Source organism: Candida dubliniensis, chromosome R (assembly GCF_000026945.1).
Source record: "Candida dubliniensis CD36 chromosome R, complete sequence".
NCBI classification, from domain to species: domain Eukaryota; kingdom Fungi; phylum Ascomycota; class Pichiomycetes; order Serinales; family Debaryomycetaceae; genus Candida; species Candida dubliniensis.
The window spans coordinates 1986434-2009599 of record NC_012867.1 but is presented as its reverse complement, the minus strand read 5'-3'; the positions used below and the strand labels follow the sequence as shown (position 1 = coordinate 2009599).

The 23166-nt window shown below is 28.3% G+C and overlaps 11 protein-coding genes across 11 annotated transcripts; 6 read left to right on the top strand and 5 right to left on the bottom strand. All coding sequences in view use genetic code 12, as the record gives it.

The window, feature by feature from the left end:
- Nucleotides 1-761: 761 nt before the first annotated feature.
- On the top strand, nucleotides 762-1928 carry CD36_34800 (conserved hypothetical protein; the record flags this gene model as incomplete). Its single annotated transcript, XM_002422380.1, has 1 exon — nucleotides 762-1928. One exon carries the CDS (start codon nucleotides 762-764, stop codon nucleotides 1926-1928), a length of 1167 nt encoding a protein of 388 aa, XP_002422425.1.
- Nucleotides 1929-1972: 44 nt separating this feature from the next.
- CD36_34795 (vacuolar membrane protein, putative) lies at nucleotides 1973-2833 on the bottom strand (the record flags this gene model as incomplete). Its single annotated transcript, XM_002422379.1, has 1 exon — nucleotides 1973-2833. The coding sequence occupies one exon, from the start codon at nucleotides 2831-2833 to the stop codon at nucleotides 1973-1975; it is 861 nt and encodes a 286-aa protein (XP_002422424.1).
- A 686-nt stretch (nucleotides 2834-3519) lies between these two features.
- Nucleotides 3520-4962, bottom strand: CD36_34790 (conserved hypothetical protein; the record flags this gene model as incomplete). Its single annotated transcript, XM_002422378.1, has 1 exon — nucleotides 3520-4962. One exon carries the CDS (start codon nucleotides 4960-4962, stop codon nucleotides 3520-3522), a length of 1443 nt encoding a protein of 480 aa, XP_002422423.1.
- Nucleotides 4963-5385: 423 nt separating this feature from the next.
- Nucleotides 5386-6006, top strand: CD36_34785 (NADH-ubiquinone oxidoreductase subunit, putative; the record flags this gene model as incomplete). The annotated part of the gene is made up of 1 exon (XM_002422377.1): nucleotides 5386-6006. One exon carries the CDS (start codon nucleotides 5386-5388, stop codon nucleotides 6004-6006), a length of 621 nt encoding a protein of 206 aa, XP_002422422.1.
- Nucleotides 6007-6468: 462 nt separating this feature from the next.
- Nucleotides 6469-8130, top strand: CD36_34780 (Cirt 1 transposase, putative; the record flags this gene model as incomplete). The annotated part of the gene is made up of 1 exon (XM_002422376.1): nucleotides 6469-8130. The coding sequence occupies one exon, from the start codon at nucleotides 6469-6471 to the stop codon at nucleotides 8128-8130; it is 1662 nt and encodes a 553-aa protein (XP_002422421.1).
- A 513-nt stretch (nucleotides 8131-8643) lies between these two features.
- Nucleotides 8644-11295, top strand: CD36_34770 (microtubule-associated protein, putative; the record flags this gene model as incomplete). The annotated part of the gene is made up of 1 exon (XM_002422375.1): nucleotides 8644-11295. The coding sequence occupies one exon, from the start codon at nucleotides 8644-8646 to the stop codon at nucleotides 11293-11295; it is 2652 nt and encodes an 883-aa protein (XP_002422420.1).
- Nucleotides 11296-11631: 336 nt separating this feature from the next.
- CD36_34765 (probable electron transfer flavoprotein subunit beta, putative) lies at nucleotides 11632-12414 on the top strand (the record flags this gene model as incomplete). Its single annotated transcript, XM_002422374.1, has 1 exon — nucleotides 11632-12414. One exon carries the CDS (start codon nucleotides 11632-11634, stop codon nucleotides 12412-12414), a length of 783 nt encoding a protein of 260 aa, XP_002422419.1.
- A 257-nt stretch (nucleotides 12415-12671) lies between these two features.
- CD36_34760 (kinase of unknown function, putative) lies at nucleotides 12672-13625 on the top strand (the record flags this gene model as incomplete). Its single annotated transcript, XM_002422373.1, has 1 exon — nucleotides 12672-13625. One exon carries the CDS (start codon nucleotides 12672-12674, stop codon nucleotides 13623-13625), a length of 954 nt encoding a protein of 317 aa, XP_002422418.1.
- Nucleotides 13626-13797: 172 nt separating this feature from the next.
- CD36_34750 (histone deacetylase complex subunit, putative) lies at nucleotides 13798-16233 on the bottom strand (the record flags this gene model as incomplete). The annotated part of the gene is made up of 1 exon (XM_002422372.1): nucleotides 13798-16233. One exon carries the CDS (start codon nucleotides 16231-16233, stop codon nucleotides 13798-13800), a length of 2436 nt encoding a protein of 811 aa, XP_002422417.1.
- Nucleotides 16234-16662: 429 nt separating this feature from the next.
- On the bottom strand, nucleotides 16663-18021 carry CD36_34740 (U4/U6 small nuclear ribonucleoprotein, putative; the record flags this gene model as incomplete). Its single annotated transcript, XM_002422371.1, has 1 exon — nucleotides 16663-18021. One exon carries the CDS (start codon nucleotides 18019-18021, stop codon nucleotides 16663-16665), a length of 1359 nt encoding a protein of 452 aa, XP_002422416.1.
- Nucleotides 18022-18424: 403 nt separating this feature from the next.
- CD36_34730 (protease, putative) lies at nucleotides 18425-22396 on the bottom strand (the record flags this gene model as incomplete). The annotated part of the gene is made up of 1 exon (XM_002422370.1): nucleotides 18425-22396. The coding sequence occupies one exon, from the start codon at nucleotides 22394-22396 to the stop codon at nucleotides 18425-18427; it is 3972 nt and encodes a 1323-aa protein (XP_002422415.1).
- Nucleotides 22397-23166: the final 770 nt, after the last annotated feature.

The window sequence follows — 23166 nt, the reverse complement described above, 5'->3', positions numbered from 1 at the left end:
GAAGGAAGGGTGTAAAAACGCCCAAACACCCAAACGACGTACGCCAACAACACAACCAACCAACCCATAAGAAGTATAAACTAAAAATTATTCGATTCGAGTTGTCGTTAATCAATCAATATAATTAATAAATAATAATAAATAATAAATTGTTCTATGCATATTTCATATCCAAAATATTACCCTAATTTCCTAATTCTTACTACCTAATTTCCTAATTCAGTCCAATAAATAAATAAATAAATAAATAAACAAATTAATCAAGGGACTTATAATAATTAAAGAGAGCACAACTCGCAGAACCCTTCCTTTCTTTAATGGAAGTAGTAGAATGGAAGAAGAAGAAGTAGTAGTTAAACCAATTCAAATCAAATCATATCACCAGATCTAAATCACAAAGAATAAGAATAAGAGTGAGAGAGAAGAATAAGAAAAAATAAAGACAAGAAAAATTTCCATCAATTTAATCCCATACCCAAACGCCAAACCCTGGATCCAAAAACCTGACTCACTCTTACTATATATATATATATAAGGTCCATTAACTCAAGGGACTTTGAATTTGTTAATTTTATTTTAGTTTCTTTTCTTTTGCTTTGCTTTGCTTTCTCTTTCTTTCTTTTATTTATTGTATATTTATTTATTTATTAACAATTTCTCAAACATGATGGTATGTATAATTGTTACATTTTTTACATTGTTATAACATTGTTTGATCTTGAACTAACACATTAATTCATTAACCAATTCATTCACAGCCAATGCCAATTCATGAATTTAAAAATTCTCGTCATATTTTAGATGAAGAAGATGAAAATTTTGAAGATGAACAATTTAAACAATTACAACTGATTCCAATTTATGATCCATCAATTACTATTGAAATTTATGAACAAATTTTTGATAATAATGAAATTAAATCAATAGTTATTTTACCACCTCATCTTTCATTATTTCAAAATGAATTTATTAATATTGATGCAAGATCAATTGGATCAATTATTATTGAATATCCTGATTTATATCCTACTAATTCTTTAAATTCAACTACAACATCAAGAAGAATTAGAAGAGAACAAGAAATTGATCCTCAATTTAATCAAGGTGAACAATTATATCGAATATCTAATAAAAGAGAAAATATTAATCATAAATATTATCGCGAATTAACCATTCCAATTATGTATCTTGAAAATGATATTGAAATTGATAATGAAAATGAAAAATGTAAAGATAAGGGTAAAAATGAAGATGGAAATTTGGGAACTTCTTCTACTATTCCTAAAGGAGTTTTAATTATAACTATCCCTAAATTAGTTAATATTTTCCTTAATAATGTATTAGCAAGAAGAATTACTCAAACTTTAAATGAATGGTTTAAAAATTTAAATTGGTTTGTTTTAGCTCCTGGTAGTAATATCAATGATGACAATGACTACAATCACAATTACAACTTCGACTATAACTACAACTATAACTACAACCACAACCAAGGGAATAACTACGAGAATAACCTCGAGAATAACCAGATTGGTGAGATGAATGATTTATTTTTTGCTAAATTACTTATTTATAAATCTATTAATACATTTAATCAACAAGATTTTGAAACATTAAATGGCATTCCTGATTTATTACCTCCTCATACTATATCTGGGATTTCAGCAGCTATGATATCTCAATTAAGTTTATATCCTAATATTAATACAGTTGGATTAGTTTTAAATTCTTTAAACGGTAGTTCATCATCATCATCATCATCAAATTTTACTCGATTTGAACTTGAAGCAATTATTTATATTGCTTATGCATTACGTCGTTTATTATGTTTAAATAGAAAAAATGGTGAAGAATTTATTGCTGGTATTTTTAAAAGATTACAAACTATTGAATCTTTATCTAATTCCAATTTAAGAATGTATATTTAGTTAGTTAGTTAGTTAGTTAGTTATTTAGTTAATTAATTAATTAATTAATTGGTGGAATTTCTTATTGATAAATAACAATTCCATAATACACTAATTGATGAACTAAATGGAACTTGATAATTTCTTGGTATAATTAAAAAATTGAAAAATTGAATTGGGAACCATATCATATAATTAATTATTAAAGTTTTTAAATAAATTCGTTGTAATTTTTTTATAGTATCTTTCCAAGTTTTATCTTCTAATATTATTGTTCCATAAATGAAAAAACAAAATAATGATATTGGTGAAAATAAAAATTGATCAGTCATAACTTTTTGTAAAACTTCTATAAATTTAAAATTTTTTGATCCTTGTTGTTGTTCAGAATATATTTGTAAAAATTTATACCAAAAACATTGTATAAATCCCATTATAAATCCCCAAAACATAAATCCTGCTAATCTATTAAATTGAAAATACGTCAACCTTGTAACACCAACACCCATCTCTTCCTCTTCCTCCTCATCATCATCATCTAATCTAATCCGTTCATGTATTTGAAAACTTATTATTGGTTGATCATGACGATAAATTAAAATCAGTTGTGCTAAAGTTTCTGATATTCCATATAAAACTAAATTAGTTATTATTATGGTAATCAATGAATTTTTCATATAAAGATTAGTATATTTTGTCGTTAATTTAATTAAAAATGTTATTAAGATTAATAAAATTATGAAATTTATTATTGGAATATTATAACATCGTATACTATTGATAAGTCGTATTATAAATGGTTTATCATTAATAGGAGGAAAATTGATATGGTTACTTAGTATTTCAAAATCAGTAGTAATAACGGAAGTGTTATCATCTTCTTCAGTATCGTTATCATTATCATTATCGTGCAAACGAATTGACATATTCTTGTGTCAAAATTGAAAATCCAAAAAAAAAAGGAAAAGGGGAGCACGAATATCTATAAAGAAATGTATCAATTGGGAGTAGTTGAGGTTTCTATTATTGATTTCAAAACTATTAATGATAAAGTAGTATTAGTAGGGTTAAGATTAAGAGATGGTGATTGGCGATTGGTGAGTGAGTTGTGTATGTGATTGCCCTAAAATCATTTTTGAGTTTTTTTTTTTTGGTTTTTTTCTAATTGCCACCCGTCAAGTTCCGGCCTGTCCCTGTCCTTTCCCCGATATCCCCCCCTCCACAATTATCCTAGTGGTGGCGGTGGTGGTGGTATTATTTACCGCGCGACAATTAATTACTAGACAAAAAGATCGCCCCCCCATCCCCCCACCCCAATCCACTAGTACTTTGTTATATATGTTATACATATGGTATGTTTCTAACTGTTGAATTACCATTAGTGGTAATTTTCTCTTCATTGAACTAGGTCTAGGACAACTTTTCTCCCCTAACATATTCAAAGAGATAAAAAAATTCATAATAAAAAAATAGTACCTACAACATATAATCAGGTTATCATATATTATTATTATTATTATTATTATTATTATTCTCCTTTCTATGTATTAAGGACATAACACAATATCTATCTGTAATTTCCTGATTCTATTCAGCTTTTTGTTTATATACATTAATTGTCAATAGGCGGTAGGGGTATTTTTCCTTTAGACGTAGTTATTAAGGAAAACCCTTCTTCAACAGTAATAACAGATGATGCAAGTGCACCATCAATAGGATCATTATCAATTGTAATATTTGTAAAAGGGGTGGATGCAGCAATAGGTTTAGCTGGAATGTCTAGACCACCAGTATCATTCTCATTAATAAATTCAACATTCTCATTTTTATCAATCAATGTCCTATACGTTCCATTAGAGTCCTTATAAGGAGTAGGACCACCTGAGGTAACTACTTTGTCGTCCAAGGTCCAACGTTTAGTGATACCTGAATCACTCCATCTTCTTTTTTCTTTTCTTCTTTCTCCTCCTTCTCTCTGGTTAAAAATGGTGTATTTTGGACGATGACGACGACGAGGATTACAAGGAAAATCACGTGGCACATATAAAGGAGTTTGACCTAATTTAAAAAGCAATTCGTGGAAATCAATATTAGGAAATTTTTCTAAGATTTTATTAGCAGCATTAACAAGCCAAGGTTGTGAAGACCATATTGAACTCTGAAGAATTGATAATAATATATCTGCTTGAATAGCCAGTAAATAAGGCAAATGAGCCCATTCACATAATTGTAATTGAACTTCACATAAATTATTAGCGACTGGAGAATTAAATACATGGCTCAAAGATAAACTAACTTGTTTAGCAAAATAAGCTTCAGATTTAGCTTTTGATAACTTATAGCTTTTGGAAGGTTTCAGATATTTTAATAACCAAATCTTAAATTCAGTCAAAGAATTGAGAATAATAGAATCATTAATAAGATTAACCAGACGTTCATGTGTTTTATCCGTCATTGAAGAAAATAAACATACTTTAAGCTTTTGAGAATTAAAAGGTACTGAATGCAAAACAGGACTAATTGAATTTAAAATAGCAACTGGAGATTTACTCATATCAATAGTAGTTGGAAAATCATAATAATTATTGGATGGAGCTCTGAAAATCGAATAACAAGATATGATATACTCATAAAAAAAATTATAACATTGTGAAATAAAACTTGTTCTGGATTGGTAAATTGGGATAGGACCCTGTTTCCGTTTTTGTTTCTGTTTTTGTTTCTGTTTTGAAGTATTGTCTTTAGAAAAATCATCAACAAAATTAAGTAAATACATCGATCCATTTCTACCCTTGGATAACCGACGTTTAGTAGTAGTAGTAGTAGTAGCTCCAATAGAAAAGGATGAAGTTTGTTGTTTCATAGTTGATTGTTTATAACTATAACAACAATAAATGTAAACTATGCAAATGAATACAAAAGTTTGTAAATCAAACCATCGAACCACACTTAACAATAAATGAATAAAATATCCAGGGATAGTGAATAACCATGTTGGATACGACAAATGGTCAGCAGTAATATATTCTAGATTCGTGTTGTGATTGGGATCCATATCAATAGCCAGTAAAAGGGGGTATTAGTCTTTTTGAGCATATAGATTTAGGAGGTAGGAAAAAGCCATATAAAGAATAAGTAAAAGAATATAGGATAGAACTACATAAGTGGTAGTAGTAGTAGTAGAGGTGGCGAGCTCCGGTATATATTTATAATATAAGTGGTAGTGTATTAATCAGGAGTAATTAATATAATTAGTCATATTCCCACGACAAATTAATTAATTAATTAAATCCCCTTAATCTCGGTAATGCTACCATATGGCAGATACTCTTTTTTTTTTTTTTGGGAGTATCTACACTACCCAACTATTTCAACTTGTACGCCAATCAAATGTTGAGTAAAAGAGAAAAAAAATCATTGCTAATAATGTTTTGAACCAACAAGTTTTAAGAAGCAACTGACCAAACCAAGTTAGATCATGTCATATACTGCTACTAATCAACCAGTTAGAGCTCCACCATTACATAGCGATTATGAATTAATTGATGGAGATCCATATTTCACTAGAGTTGTTTCATATTTCCGATTTTCCGATTATGTAAATTGGGCTGTCATTACGGCTTCATTTCCACTTGGGATGAAATTATGGGAAAAAATTGTTCCTAGTCAAGGTAAAGGAATGAAACCAAGTGTTGTTAATCCAATTACATTAAGAGTTTCTACCTTACTTGGATTTTTTGGAGGATTTTGTTTAAATTATGTTAAATCAAGTCAAAGATTTCTTGGTTGGAGAGAAAATCATCGAGAAGTTAAATTAGATCGATTTGAAATTAAAAAAAAATTAAGTCAAGGAATTTTACCTTATAATGAAAATTTAAGTAAATTAGATGATAGAAATAAAGATATTTCTAATAGAAATTCTCAATATAGTCATGCTTTATTATTTGTTATTCCTTGGTTTAATTTGACTTATCATCCTTATCATCAAATTGATTTAAAAAAATATTATATTACTAGAGAAGGTGAAGAAAATTGGGGGTTTGAATTGAAACCATTAGATGAAATATATGCTAAATATGGTCAACAAAAACAGAAATAAAAATAAAAACAAAATCAACAACAATAATAAAGAGAAAAGAATGTATAATCCTACCCCCACCACCTACTAGTCTCAACCTTAAAAAAAAATAAATAAGGGGAAGAACAGTTAACAATTTGGAGGATTTTTTTGGGGAATAAAGCTGTAATTAGTACTGTATGTACATTTCATATTATTTAAAGAGCATATTATTATTAATAAATGTAAGAAAAAGACACACCTACCTATTCAATGCATAAAATTCAATCGCCTCATAATTTTCAGGGCAGGAAATTAATTAATAAAGTACAATATATGAAACACTTGGCTTGAGCTCTCACACCACAAACTCTCTACTAATCCGCCTTGAAATAGAGTTAGTAACCCACAAACCTACAAACCCACAAACCTACAAACTTACAACAAATACGATCACATTTTCACTCTTCATTTCTTTTCCAATTTTTTTCAATTTAATAATACATGGTAAATTTTCTTTTCTTTTTAAGCAATATGTTTGCAAATCAAGAAACAAGAGAACAACCACCACAGCCGCCTGCAGCACCAGGACCAGAACCAGCCCCAGGACCACTGGCATCTGTAGCAGCAGCAGAACCATCTCCACCACCACAAGATGAAGATGATGCTCATGAATATCGTATTAAATTAGCTTTGAATGATTTAAACACTGGGAAATTGTCAAATATTAATGACGCAATCTGTAAATATAATGTCAGCTATGAAGCATTGAATTCCCGATTAAATGGTGAGGTACTCCAAAACAAAGCCTCTGCAAGTGGACGAGTGTTTTCCCAGTATCAAGAAGATCATATAGTTAACTGGATATTAGAATCGTATCATGCTGGTTATCCACGAAGTAAAAATGATGTTAGGGAATATGTTGAAATATTTTTATCATTATCAAAGCAACGGAAAGAAAATAATCAAGAACTGCCGAGAGGATTCGATTATTCATGGATTAAACGTTTGCAAGAAAGACATCCTAATTTACCAATTGTTGATAAAGGAAAAAGTTCCATTCAAAAAATCATTGGACCAACAATTCCACTGGTTGGGAAATTTATTCAAGAATTTAATAATAATGTATCTCAATATCAAATTCCTCAAGGAAATATATTCAATTATGATGAAACCATTTATAGTTTAGATAATAATCCTATTGAATATTCAATTTCAAATCTAGTCATGAGTGGATATAAGAATAAAGCTAATATTCCAACTCCACCTACTATTGAAGATTTACCGCCTAATAAATGTACAATTATTGAATGTACTAGTGCTACTGGTGAAGTCATGCATCCAGGATTCATTTTCAATAAAAATCATTTGGAGATTGATTGTGGTTGGATTTATGATGATAGGCCCAAATGGATATATGCTTTATCACTGGATGGCCATTCAAAAGGTATATTATTTATTCAATGGTTACTTAATATTTTCATCCCTTATCTAAAAAGCAAATACATCAATGGAAAATGTATACTTTTGATGCATGAACAGGAATGGTTTAAAGAAATTGCTAATCAAGTAGAACAAATTTGTTATCAACATGGTATTATTCTAATATTTTTACCAATTTATTCCCATCATATTATACCAGTATTCAAGATTAGCTCCACCAACGGCAGCATAAGACTTGACCACACAAAATTAACAAGATTAAATAATCGTTATTTCGGTAATAATGTGATCATTAATAAGAACAGCCCTCCAACTGCAACTGATACTATTTCAATGCATCAAAAATTCTTTGTTCATAAATATTGGCAAGCTAGAGCAATTAATTTAACTAGAAATAATATTGTTTATAATTGGGAAACCTCGGGATTTTATCCCATAAATCCTATTGAATTATTGAATCCATCTGAATATATATATGAACAAATTAATAAAGATCTGATTGAATATAATCAAAGAATTACTGAAATACAAAAACAAGTACAAAAACTAGAGGAAAAGCATGAACCGCCAATGACGAAATGGAGTAAGTCCCAACTTTTAGAATATATTCAAGATAGAAAATATAAAGAAAAACTTATTCATGAAAATTGGGTAACTTTTACTGGTCTGACATATTATAAATTAATACATCTTGATGATTATAAAAACAATTTATACCATTGACAGAATAAATAGAATAACTTAACATGGGTGGTTTACATGATATTTATTAGATCATTTTGTAATGAATGAAAAAGGTAGAATTATATAGCCCAGTTTATAAGAAATATGTTTAAATTGTTGTATGTTTTCTGTTTGTATTTGATGTTAGATATTTTAGTTTAATAACATTTCTAGAATAGATCTTTCTTCTAATTAATAATGAAGGAGAACAAGGAAGGAGGAGATAATAAAACATTGAATGAATAATTGGAATAAGATAACAATAGAAAAAGGGGAATAGTCCATTGGAATAGAATCAAGTCCAAATCCAAGTCCAAGTCCAAGTCCAATCCAATCCAATGCCAGACGAGGGAGAGAAATCAAAATCAAAATCAAAATCAAAACAAAAAAAAAAAAAAAAAAAATATTTTTGGCGTCTAAAAAGTATAAACAAATACAACACCCTTTTCTTCTTCTTTTCAAGATCAACAAAACCACCTTTCCTTCCTTCATTATCCCCTCTAACTATCAATCATGTCTACTGAAGAAGAAGATTATTCTAATTTATCATTAGAAGAAAGATTAACTCATAAAGTTTGGAAAGTTAGATTACAAGCTTATGAAGAATTAGCAACCAATATTGAAAATTCTCGTAATGAAATGGATCCAATTTTTATTAATTTCCCCTTGGATAATTTAAAAAAAATGTTACTTGATTCTAATGTTGTTGCTCAAGAAACTGGTTATAATGCTTTTAATAAATTTTTAATTTTTGGTGGTAATGCCGCCAATGTATCAAAATTGAAAAATTTAGGTATAGTTGGATCAATTTGTGAAAAAGGGTTATTATCATCAAGGAAAAACACTAAAGAATGGAGTATTGAATCAATTTTATTAATGATTGAAATTTCTAATGATCCAAATTCTATTGTGGAAGATATTTTACCTTATTTAACTAATCGATTACCTAAATTAGTCACCGGTTGTGTAAATTGTTTGGCGTCAATTATTGAAAATTTTGGTTGTAAAATTATATCACCTAAACCAATTGTTCCTTATTTAAGTAAATTATTTGCTCATGCCGATAAAAATGTTAGAAATGAAACTACCAAACTTACTATTGAACTATATAGATGGATGGGTGATGCATTAATCAACGCGTTATTTTCAGATTTAAAACCAGTACAACAAAAAGATTTATCAGCAGCATTTGAAAAGGAAAAGGGGAAAACCCCAGAACAAAAAAGGTATACTAAAAAGCAAAGAGAAGAAATTGAAAGAAGAGAACAAGAAGCAGCAGCAGCAGCTGCTGCTGCAGGTGAAGATGGTGATATCGATGATGTTGAAATGTCAGATGCCAATGGTGGTGTTTCTGAAGATAATAATGAATATGATCCATTAGAATTTGTTGATCCAGTTGAAGTTTTAAATAAATTCCCTAGTGATTTTGAAACAAGAATTTCATCATCTAAATGGAAAGATAGAAAAGAAGTTTTGGAAGAGATAATCCCCATTTTAGAAAAATCTCCTAAATTAGTTACTACTGATGATTATTTACCTGTGTTGAGAATTTGGGCCAAATGTATGAATGATGCCAATATTCAAGTTGTCCAATTAGCGGCTAATTGTATTGAGTTTGTTATTAAAGGATTAGGTGATGAATTCTCCCGGTATCAACCAGTGGTTTTAGCTCCAGTGGTGGAAAGACTTAAAGAAAAGAAACCTGCTGTGGCCATGGCGTTAGATAATGTATTGGATGCACTTTTCAAATTATCAGGGTTTGGTAATGGGATACTTGATGAAGCAATTAATGGGATGAAATTGAAAACCCCGCAAAATAAAATTGCTTCAGCTAATTTTGTTAAAAGATGTTTATCTTCAACTAAAGTACCACCGAAAACTTCTGAAATTGATGCAATTATGGAAATTGGTATAAAGTTATTATCGGAATCTCAAGAACCAATTCGTCAAGCTGCCACAGAAATGATTGGTACTTTAATGAAAATAACTGGCCCTAGAGAATTGAATCCATTTCTTGAAAAAGTTGATGAAAATAGGAAAAACAAGATTAATGATTATTATGAGAATACTGCTCAAGTGAAAACAACTATGACAAGTAAGCTGTCTTCTGTTGCTAGTGGATCAAGAAATGTTAGTACTGCTGGTGGAGCTTCTTCTTCAACAATGAGACCACCACCATCATTATCATCGTCTTCTAAATCACAAGATAGAAAAGTTAGTGGTGCATCTTCGACTATTCCTGCAAAACGTACTGCAAGTTCTCCTGCTAAACGTGATGAAGTGAAAAATGGAAGAGGAATGACTGCTAGATCATTAGCTAAACCAAATATCCCCAATTTGCGACCACCTACAAACGCCACACAAGATTCTTCTGGAGAAGTGTCGTCCTTGTCGCAACAAGTACCACCAACACCTACATCTGGTGCCCTGATGGAAGAAATGAATCTTTTAAAACAACAAATAACTAAATTACAAGAAGAAGTTCAAAATTATAAAAACCAACAAGAACTGCATTTGAAAACTATTAAATTATTAGAAGAATCTAATAATAATTATCGAGAAGAAATTGAATCAATTAAACGTGAATTATCTAATGAAAAAAGAAATGCCACCATTACTACTAATCATAAGGATACCCATATAAATAATTTGAAATCAGAACTTGAAAAGGCAAATTATAGAATTAAAGATTTGGAACAAGAAAGAGAAATTAATCGATTAGAACAATCCAATCTTGCATTTGAAAGAAGTAATATTAGTAGTAGTAATAATTCCAGAAATAGTTTTTATAAACCAAGCCCTAGTAAATTTGCTCCTAGTGATATTAGTACAGGAGTTAAACGGTTATCAATTGGTGGTGAAGAAAATAATAATCTTGGAGGTGGTGGTGCAGCTAATCCTAATTTCCATAGCAATACCACCACTAATACTCCTGGTGCTCCTATTGGTGCTACTGGCATGAATATTTCAAGACCTACCAATAGTTTCCGTTCTAGTGTTAATTATGGTAGTAGTACTAGTTCATTAACATCATCTAGTCGTCGAGAATCAATGGATATTGATAATGGAGCTGATTGGAAACGTGCTGCTGAAGTTACATTGCAATTAAAAGCTAGAATTGAGAGAATGAAAGCTAGAACTCGGTCACCATTAAATATTGAATAAAAAAAAAAAGGGGGTAGAGTGCCGACATGCTTTACTGCTTACTGTTTACTGTTTACTTCTAATATTTATAGGTTTAAGACAAGGTTTATTGTGATAAAAAAAAGAAAGAATAAAATATCGTAATATCGTAATTGAATATATCTGCTATTAAAACAAATCATGAAAGCCGATATAGGAGGACGTAATGAGTGAGAATTTATTGAAGATTTCAATTTTTCAACAGAACCAACAAAAGCAAAGCAAAAAAAAAAAAAAAAAAAAAAAAAATTCAATTCGGTGATTCATCAATTCTTTTTTAAATCTGGAAGATAATCACCAACCCACCAACCAGCCAAGATGTCTTCTAAATTGAGAATTTTAGTACCTGTGAAAAGAGTTATTGATTTTGCCATTAAACCAAGAATCAACAAAACTGGTACTGGTATAGAAACCAAGGGAGTTAAATTCAGTATTAATCCATTTTGTGATATTGCTTTAGAAGAATCATTAAGACTTCGAGAAAATAATCAAGATTTAGTAGAAAATATTCATGCGGTCTCAATTGGTCCATTAAAATCTCAAGATATTTTACGTACTGCTTTAGCTAAAGGAGCAGATAATTCTACATTAATTGAAACAACTACTGATAATGATGTTGAACCATTACAAGTTGCTAAATTAATTAAAAAAATTGTTGAAAAGGAGAAATCTAATTTAGTTATTTTAGGGAAACAATCAATTGATGATGATTTTAATCAAACTGGACAAATATTAGCAGGATTATTGAATTGGCCTCAAGCTACCAATGCATCAAAAATTGAAATTAACCCTGATCAAAATAATGAAGTTTTTGTCACTAGAGAAATTGATGGTGGTGAAGATATTTTGAAAAGTAAATTACCAATGATTATAACTACTGATTTAAGATTAAATGAACCAAGATATGCATCATTACAAAATATTATGAAAGCTAAAAAGAAACCATTAAATAAATTGAAACCACAAGATTTAGGTATTGATAAAATTGAAAATAAATTGGAAATTTTGAAAATTGAAGAACCTCCAAGTAGACAAGCAGGTGTTAAAGTTGAAAATGTTGATCAATTAATTGAAAAATTAAAAGAATTAAAAGCTATCTAAAGAAAGAAGTATTGCTTGATAGAGCAATTCTTGTATTGGCCTTATAAATAATTAGACAGTTTATTCAAGAAATACTTGTATTGGCCTCATGAATAGTTAAATACGTATATATATATATAAATATAAACCGGGTAAAAGAAATGAAAATTGTGGTTTTGGATTTTTGTTGATATTTTTTGATCTTCTCTTCTGCCCCACAAACATAAACACATCCATCACCACCCATAAAATATTCTTCAACAAGTTTGCAGGGCCTCATGGATGACACCTTATCTATATCAACTGACTTCATAGATGATCAAATACAAAAATATGATTTCAATGAACCATTAATTATTAATATTAGTGGACCTCAAGGATCAGGTAAATCATATTTAACTAATCAATTATATAATTATTTAAAATCCAAATATCATCAACATCATCATCCATATCAATTAAATACCATTCAATTTTCAATGGATGATTTTTATTTATGTAAATCTGATCAAGATAAACTTAATAATACCACAAAAAATCCATTATTAAAAGGTAGAGGATTACCAGGAACTCATGAATTGACATTATTAAGTGATACATTTAATAAATTGATCAATAATTACAAAAAGTGCAAACAATCTAATGGTGGTTGGGAAGTGATTAAAATACCAAGTTATAATAAAGGAGCATTTAATGGAATAGGTGATCGATCAATTGATAATTATACCTTAATTGAAACACCAATAGATATAATTATTTTTGAAGGTTGGTTTAATGGATTTTATTCATTAGATCCTACCATTTTACAATTAAAATATTTAACCTCTTCACCATCACCAATAACTCCTAAAGGAATATCATTACAATCATTTAAATTATATGATTTACAAGAAATCAATAATAATTTGAAAAATTATGAATCGATGATTTGGCCATTCTTCAAAATTTCCATAATTTTCCATACTAATGAAATAATTAATGTTTATCCTTGGAGATTACAACAAGAACATGAATTAATTAAATCGGCAAAAGAAAAAGGGTTAACAATTGGGATGAATAATGATGATGAAATTATTAAATTTATTAATCGATATATGCCAATTTATTTATTATATTATGAAGATTTATGTGATTATGGAATTAAAAATTGTCAAAATTTGATTATATCAATTGATAGTAATAGGAAAGTTATCAACAAGAAGATTTTAAAGGAACCATCATTAAAACCTTAAGATAAGATAAGATAAGATAAGATTATTATTATCATTATTATGCTACATTAATGCAAAAACCATATAAGGATTAATTCTAATCTATACACCATTCTAAATTATCTACAAATAAACACATTTACTAAATTATATCAATAACTCAATCCTCTTCTTTTATCAATTTCATTTTATTTTATTTGCCAGTTATTCCTCCTCGACCTTTCCTCTTTTTCAAATGTTTAGTATCATTTAAAAATCTAAATGAATTATTTAACTTAAATTTTAATGATTCATTAATTATTGATTGATGTTTAATTCTATTCAACAATTTCCTTTTTTTAATTTTAAATTGTTTATTATCAAATGGTACTTGATTTTCCATTAATTCATCAAATTTCCGTTTATTCTTATTATATTGATTAGTTATAATTTCAATTTCTTTAGTTGATTCATCAATTGATTTTAAACTATTTTTATATTCTTGTAAAGCAAATTCATTTTCATTATTTTTTAATTCAATTTTATTAATATAATCATTCATTTGTTCTTGTAATTCCCATATTTTAAATTGATTATTAATAAATTGTTGTTTTCGTTCACATTCTTGTTCAGGTTTATTAAGTTTCTTTCTTTGGGATTTCTTCTCCTTTCTAGTACCAGTGCTGGGGGCGGCGGTGGTGGTGGTGGTACTCTCGCTGTTGCTGGATTTAAAATTTTCTAATTGTAATTGTTTTTGTTTAATTTCTGATTTAATTTCTTCTAATTCATGGGATTTATTAATTATGGATTTATTAGTACAATCAATTCGAAATTGACATTGTTTTACATCATTTTCAATTCCTTCCATAGTTGATTTCAATATATGATCTCGTCTACCAACTTTATTATTTTGCCATTCATCATTATGAAACCTATTATATGAATCAACTTCTTTCTTCAATAGATCCCATTTCATAAATGCCTCATTTAATTGTAATATCAATTTATGAGTTAAAATTTTGGGCTCATGATTGGTTCCTCTAGAAATCCCAGTTAACATATCATAAGAATTTTTCAATGGATTAGTAATATATTCCAGTTTTAATCTTTTCAGTTCATAATACGTTGGTTTTATTTCATCTTTTTTATCTCTTGATGAATTATCATTATTTAAATAATTAGGATTAGAATCATATGGAGTATAATGAAATCGAGCTTCAGTTAATAATGATCGTTCAACATCTTGAATAGTAAATTTACCAATCTTGGGTAAATCAGGTAATGGCCATCCAGGGTATTTGAGTTTATCTTCTTTCTTCTGCTTACCTCTCTTTTTTGTGGTGTTGGTGGTGTTGGTGGTGGTGTTGGTGGTAGATGGTGGTTGAAACAATTTATCAAAGAATCTATCGGAAAAATAAGTCAATTTTTGATGATAAATTGGATAAATATCTGGTGCTAATTCTCCAATAGAATCTCGTAAACAAACAATTGATGAAATCACTTTATATAAATAATCAGGTTGATCTTTATCTTGTTCATAATAAAGTTTCACATGTTCAATAGTTCTTGTTGGTACTAATCTAATAATAGCACATGGTGGTAAATTTGTCTTCGTGGTGGCGGTCGTGGTGGCGGTCGTGGTGGCGGTCGTGGTGGCGGTCGTGGTGGTCGTGGTACTACTACTGGAATTTCTATTAAGAGGAGGCCGACCACGAGTCAGAGGTCTACCACGAGTCAGAGGCCGACCACGAGTCGGAGGTCTACCACGAGTCGGAGGTCTACCACGAGTCGGAGGATGACCACGAGTCGGAGGACGACCTCGATTCAGTTTTACAATCCGATTTTGAATTCTTAATGATTTGAAAAAATCACTTTCTGTATCAACTGAACCATCGAAAACTATTAGTAAATCAAATTTAACTTCTTCTAAATTTGGTTTACCTTTACTTATTTTCCCATCATGAGGAATTAAATGAATCGTTGATGTCTTTTTTTCAATTTCCTCCGTTGTAGAATTCTTTTGATTGTTTGTAGTAGTAGTAGCAGCTTTCTTCTTAGTCTTTTTGGTGTTACTAGTAGTGGTAGCAGTTGTTGTAGTTTTATTTTGAGCTTTCTTTTTAGATTCTCGTAAAACATTATTACCAGAATATCGTATCACCGTTACATTATTATTATTTGTTCTAGAACATCCTAATAATATAGCATCAATTAAATCAAATAAATTTTTTTTATTATTAATAACAACTCCAATATTAACCAGATAATTATTTTCTTCATTGATTAAAACATTAATTAAATCTTTGAAAACATTAAATTTCCCACTAGTTTCAGCTAATTTATCCGGTAATTGTTTAAAAGTTAAATTTTTCGGCATATAATGATCAATTAATAAATAAGGATGATTACTAACTAATTGACAATTTTCAAGACAAATATCTAATGATTTAACAATAATATTTCGTCGATCATTTAATTCACAATATTTCAAAATATCAGGATAATGTAATGATATGATTTGATCTGTTAATTCTTTTTGAAAATCATACATTGGTGTAGGTAATTGATAATCTCCAGAATAATTGATATTTGGAATATCAGGTTCAATGATTGGTGGTTCAGGAGTTGTATCCAAAATCTTCCGTAAATCCATTTTTTTTTTTTTTTTTTTTTGCAAGACTGGAATGTGGTGGTAATGGTAATACGTTGATGGAAAGGTTAAACTGTTTGATATATAATTTATAACTTTCAATTGAAGATAAAGTTGAGTTGAAATAATTGGTGCAATTTTTTTTTTTTTTTGTTTTGATTTGGTTTTTTTTTTTTTCCCTTCAAGATTTTATTCCAATCCTTTACCCAAACATTTTTCAAATGGGGACCCCTTTAAACCCCAATATTATGGAATTATATAACATATTATATAGATTACAAGAGTGAACTCAAGAATTCCATATTTATCCTATTCTATTTATTTATACAAATATTAACAATAGTTGTTCTTGGCCTACCCAAAAAAAAAACATATACCGAATGAGTTCATATCAATAACCCCGTCCCCCCCCCCCTCCTTTCTTTTACTTCTCTATTGTTTCCATAGTTTTATTGATCTATCCCAACCACTACTTACTATCCATTCACCAGTACTATTAATATCACAACTCATTACTTTATCAGTATGACCTTTCAAACTTTTAATTTTAATCCAATTATCACTTGACCAAATATTAACATCACCATCATATGAACAACTTACCAAAAATTTCCCATTATTAAATTCTGGTCCCAATATTTGTTCTTGTTGTTTTTGTTTTTGTTTTTGTTTCTGTATTACATCTTTACCTTGATGATAAAATTTAACATCAGTAATCAATTTAGTATGAGCAGGTATAGAATATAATTCATTATTATTGTTCCCAAGTTTTCTTAAATCCCAAATTTTTAAACTACAATCACCACTACCAGTAACAAATTGATATCCATTAGGTGACCAATCTAAACAATATATTCCAGCCATGTGTTTTTGTAAAGTTACAATTGATCTACCTGATCGTAAATCCCAAATATGAACTATACCATCAAGTCCACCACTCATAAATAATCCACCATCAGGATGAATTGATCCTGTGAAAACTGGTTTAGAATGACCTTCTTGTTCCATCAAACATTGTGGTGGGTCATTTTGTTGTTGTGGTGGTGATAATTTATTCAAATCCCATAATTTCCAAGTTTGATCAAATGATGTAGAAATAATAAGATTATCAATTGGATGAAACATTGTTTTCGTAATTCTATCATTATGAGCCGCTTTAATTGAAACTATTGATGATAATAAATTATCATCATCATCACTATTGTCATTAACATCCCAAATATTAATCATTCCTTCATTTCCTCCTGATACTAATCGACTACTATCATTATTCCAACTTAAACCTGATACTTTTTCAGTATGTGAAACTTGTGACAATGATGATGATGATGATGATGATGATGTTGATGTTGTTTTAAAAATTGATAAATCTTGATTATTTAATATATTTATTGAACCATCCCATGATCCACAAGCAATATATTTATCATTATTAGATATTTTGATATTTGATATTGTTCTTGTATTTCCTGGTATGAATTGAGATCCATAAATTTCATATTTTGATAGATTTGAATTTAATTGTCGTCTTGATTTTAATATATTTATTTCATCTTGTGATGGTATTTTGGTTGTAGTGGTGGTCGATGTTTTGGTGGTGGTGGCAGATTGTTTTAGCTGACGAAGTTTTTGTAATCGATTAGCTGATTGTTTCAATGAATAATTTAATATTTTTAATCTGACATCATATAATTCTTTAGGTCCTGGAGTATAATAAACTTCATCCTCTTCTTCCTCTTCCTTTTCTACTAGTTCTTCCTCTATTTCATGATCTATCTTGTCAACTTCCATGCTGATAAATATTTATTCTGTCTATAATTTTAAAATACCCAATAAAGATCTTTATATTGATGAAAACTTTTTTGAATCAATGTTAGTTATAATAATATATATACTGTATAATTTCTTTCCTCTCTAAAAACCAATGGTCTTTTCAAAATCTTCAAATCTTCTTGCTGCTATTTGGTAAATAACACACGACCATTTTTTTTTTTGTTTGACTTATTAAATTTAACCATTCTTTGTATATGCTATTGTAAGAGTTTTCGTTCTTTTTAGAGAGTAAATCTATATTAATATCTAATATTTTATTACATAACTAGTCTTTGCAGGTTTTGCTTCAAAGGGTATGTACGATTGGTAGCACAATTGTTATTAATTTCTGGTGTGTGGACAAGGCGGGTGGAAGTTTCAATCAATGTAAAACTATTGAAATTGATGATTTTGATTGTGAATTTATTGATATTTTTGATTTATAAAATTTGATAATATTTTTTGGAGTTAAAATTTCATATAAATTAATGATATTAAGTTTCCTTGTTACTTCTTTCTTTTGTTGTTGTTGTTGTTGTTGTTGTTGTTGTTGTTGTTGTTGATAATTCCCAGTAATTATTGATTCCCAATATATTTGATGTTTTAATAAAGAAATAGTAGAAGAAATATTAAAATTATCACTTTTATGATTAGTTGATGATTCAAGTAATAAATTAATTGGTAACCCACCACCATAACCACCACCACCACCACCGATAGTCTCATCATCGTCAATACTACTATTGTAAATGTTGGTGGTAATATCTTCATGATTGTAGGGGTTATTATTATGGGTTCTTTTATTGATTAAATTAATGAATGATTCAATATATTCTAATAATTTTCCTGATTGGGTTTTATTATTAGATGTCAATCCCAATTCCAATTCCAATTCTAATTCTAATTCTAATTCTAATTGATATAAAAATTGATTCAATTGATCCAAAATTTTTTGATAAATGATGTCATTAGAACCATTTTTGGTTGTTGTTGTTGAGATATAAAAATATAATCCCATTGTTTGTTTATTGATTCTTATCCCTGAATAAATCATATATCCAATTTGATTAATTATTCGAAATTGATAATTGAATTTTTGTTGAATGAAATAATTTATGAATTTAAATAAAATGAATTTATAATAAAATTGATCTAATCTAGTATCAGTTAACAACGATGTAGGTGGAGCAGCAGGAGGAGGAGGAGGAGGTCTCCGTTGATGGAAAATTTGAATATAATTATAAACCACAACATTTTTGTTGATATTACTAGTATTTTGTTTATATTTAAATAATTCATTTCCACCAGGCATCAAAATTCTACTTAATGATTTCAATTGTGGATTTAAAATATTAGTTATTTTTGTGGATTTATCTTTATCCCATTGATTCATAATTATTTGATTTAATTTTTTCACATTAGAATTATCCATTGAAGTAGATATTAAAACATTTGTAAAAATATAATCTTTACCAATAACAATAACTTTCATTAAACAAATAATATCATTAATTTCAATTAAATTTAATGCATCTATTCTTTGTTCAATTGTCCAAATATCATTTTCTAATATCATTATACTACTATCAATAATTTTCTTCAAACAATCATCCCCATCATTTATTCTATCTTCATCTTCATTTTCATTTTCATTATTATAATTTTTATATTTGAATCGTATTTTATTTTTCAACTCAACCAATAATTTATAATCAATAATTCTTCTATTACCATAATCATTACTTTTTGTTGTTGTTGTGGTGGCATTAAATAATAATTGATAAATATATTGAATAAATTTTAATAATACATTATGAATATTTGAATTTGGTCCCAGTAAAATAATTGTTATTGATGAATTTATTAAATGATTATATTGAATTGACCATGAATATAAATAATATTGAGAAATTTTATAAAATTCATAATATAAAAATTTACCTAAATATTCTCCAATTAATTCAATAATTATAAAATTCTTAATTTTAATATCAATGAAATTATCATCATCGTCAGCATCAGTATCAGCATCTTGATTATAATTGATAGTATCATCAATAATTATTTGAAAAGAAATGGTTGTTATATCTAAAATTGCATTAAATTTGGTGATAATTGACAGCAGGGGTAACATAGATCCAATTCCATTACTAGGTTTGTTAATATACCATAATTTATGATTTGAATTACTTAAAATTAATTGTGGTGATTTAATTAAGGGTGGCACACTTGGTAGCGATAGCAAGGTCAGGATCAGTTGTTTATAAATTGATTTATTATTGATTACAATATTATCTAATTGTGAATTAGTAAATGGGATAAATAAATCATCATCGTCATTACTGGTGGTGGTGGTGGTGGTTTTAGTTGATTGCAATATTTCAAAATAGGGATATTTGGATATCAACATTGAATTATAAATGTCTCTACTAATATCAAACACATCTATTCTATAATCAAACAAATAATATGGATCAGTCTTAATAGGTATCCTGTCACCACCGCCACCGCCACCGCCACTGTCGCTGTCATTATTATTAAATGAATCATAATTGGTATTAATGAGATTCCCATTTTTACCAGTATTAGAGGAATCAATAGTCATAAGTATAACATTAAGTTTATTAATATCAAAAATTTTTGTAGTTTGATAAATAAATTCATCAACATTAATACTTTCATCATTATTATCATCATTATTTTGAAGTGGATATTTATTTCCTAATGGTAAATCTTCAATTGGAATATCTTTATAAATCAATAATTCTGATAAATTTAATATTTCATCAATAGATTGTGCCTTACAATTTGAAATTAATGATCCTTCATTTCCTCCTTGTTGAAAAATTAAATTAAATTTAAAAATCTTATAATATTGATTTAAACAATTGATCAACATTGATCTATTCTTATTATCTATTAATTGATTAATAAATTTCCAAATACTATCAATTAAATGATTTATAACAATATTTAATTTTCCTTCATTGGTTTTATTATTATTATTATTATTATTATTATAGTAAGATGTTATGAATTTTTGACATTGATTATTGGTTGTAGTTATATCAATTAATAATAATTTATTTAATTTACAAATATATTGTCCAAATACAAATATTGAATTGATTAAATTGATTTGTTGGTTTTGGTGTTGATGCTTTAAATAATAACTTAAGGAATTAATTGATTCATCACCAATTAAATTACACCAAATATTCTCATATAATAAAGAATTTGCATAATTGTTGTTCCTTAATGTTAATGGAAGGATTAATCGAATCTTTATAGTTTGTAATCTTTGTTGATGATTTGTTAATAATGAAGAAATCGATGAATTTGAACCATTTCCATTTCGATAGATATGTAATATTTGATTATATTTCGTGAAAAGTTGTTGTTGTTGTGGTGGTGGTGGTGAATCTATGAGTGACATATTTCTTAATAATGCTAGTTTTTGATTATTTTTAAGTTTCAGAAAACTATTAATCACCAAATTTTGTAATTTTATTAATGATAATTTACTTTTCACAATTAATATCATATTTGAAGGTTGTAAAAAATATTGTAAATGATTATTTAATAAATTTTTCAATTTCAATTTATTTATAAATTGATTGAATGATAGTTTTTTAGTATTGTAATTGCTATTGCTATTGCTGTTGTTGTTATTTTCTATTGAAAGAGTTGATTTATTACCTGTGGCAAATTTATTGAATGGATGATTAACATTACTCAATAATCTTAATCCATGATATAATATTTTATCATCATCAGTTATATTCAATTGATGTTCTTCATTAATTGAATTAATCTCACCAATAATCAATTTTTTATCATTAACCATATTGCCTAAACCCATACCCTTACCCTTACCCATGATTATACCACCATTATTATTTTTTGTACTTGGATTAAACAATTGACTAAATTTTATCAATATTGAATTCAATTGATGATAATATTCATCTTCATTATCCTCTTTGTTTTCTTCTTCTTCTTTTTTGTTTATCATTACATCAAAATATATATTCATAAAATCACCCATAGTATACCCATTAATATCTCCACCCATTTTTTTCAATTGATTAATAAATTGATAATGATTGAAAATTATTAAATGTTCTAAAAGATGAGTTAAACCTAAATAATTCATTGGATCATTAAAACTACCAAAATCTTCAATGGTCATTGAACATGTGAAATGATTATTTATACCAGGATCAGATATTAATAATACTTTTAACCCATTATTATTTAATTGAATATATTTATAGGATTTATTATTATATTGTTCAATTAATGGTTTTTTGAAATTTGTTTGTAATGTTGTCGCTGAGAAAAAGCAATCCATGATTGATGAATGTGGTGTATTATTAAAACTACTGCAAAAACATAATAGATATTCCAACTTATCTATATATATATATATAAATCGGTATACCAATGAAGTAGTGGAGTTTCATTTTTTTTTTTTTTGGTAAGGATCCCTGTTTCTTTACAAGAATAATTGCCAAATTTGGAATCAACAATGAAGACAAATATTTGAATGCAAAAAAAAAAAAAAAACATGCATATGGTAGCACAATCCACTAAAGTCAAATCAACAATCACTTGTAAAGCTTGTAAGTTGTTTTCCAGTATTAAATAGATGGATTGATGTTCTAGTTAGGATGATTTATTCACCAAAAATAGTATGAGGCTTGTTAGATTAGTAAAATAGTGACATTTTGATTGGTAGACATTATCTTAGTTGTGACTAAGCGTTCAATGGGGGGGGGAGGAAATTAGTGGAATGCTGCTATTAACAAAACCTTGTTTAATAGTAGTAGTCAACAATTAGCACACAGATGTACATTGAGTCCCTCCAAGTAATGTTAAACTTTGATCTATTTCCAATAGCTAAAGGTGTTGGCTGTGAACTAGGGAAATTTGATCATTATTTGACAGTATCAGGAAATGGGAGCGGGGGGGGGGGGGGGGGTGGGGGTGCTGCTGCGTGCGGGGCGCAATACTCATAGAACCAAAAATAGATTGCTGCAGTGAGAAAAAAGTGAGTTGTCCCGCCCGCCCGACCACGGGCACCCCACCAACGAAATATTCAAACAACTGGTGATGATGAAT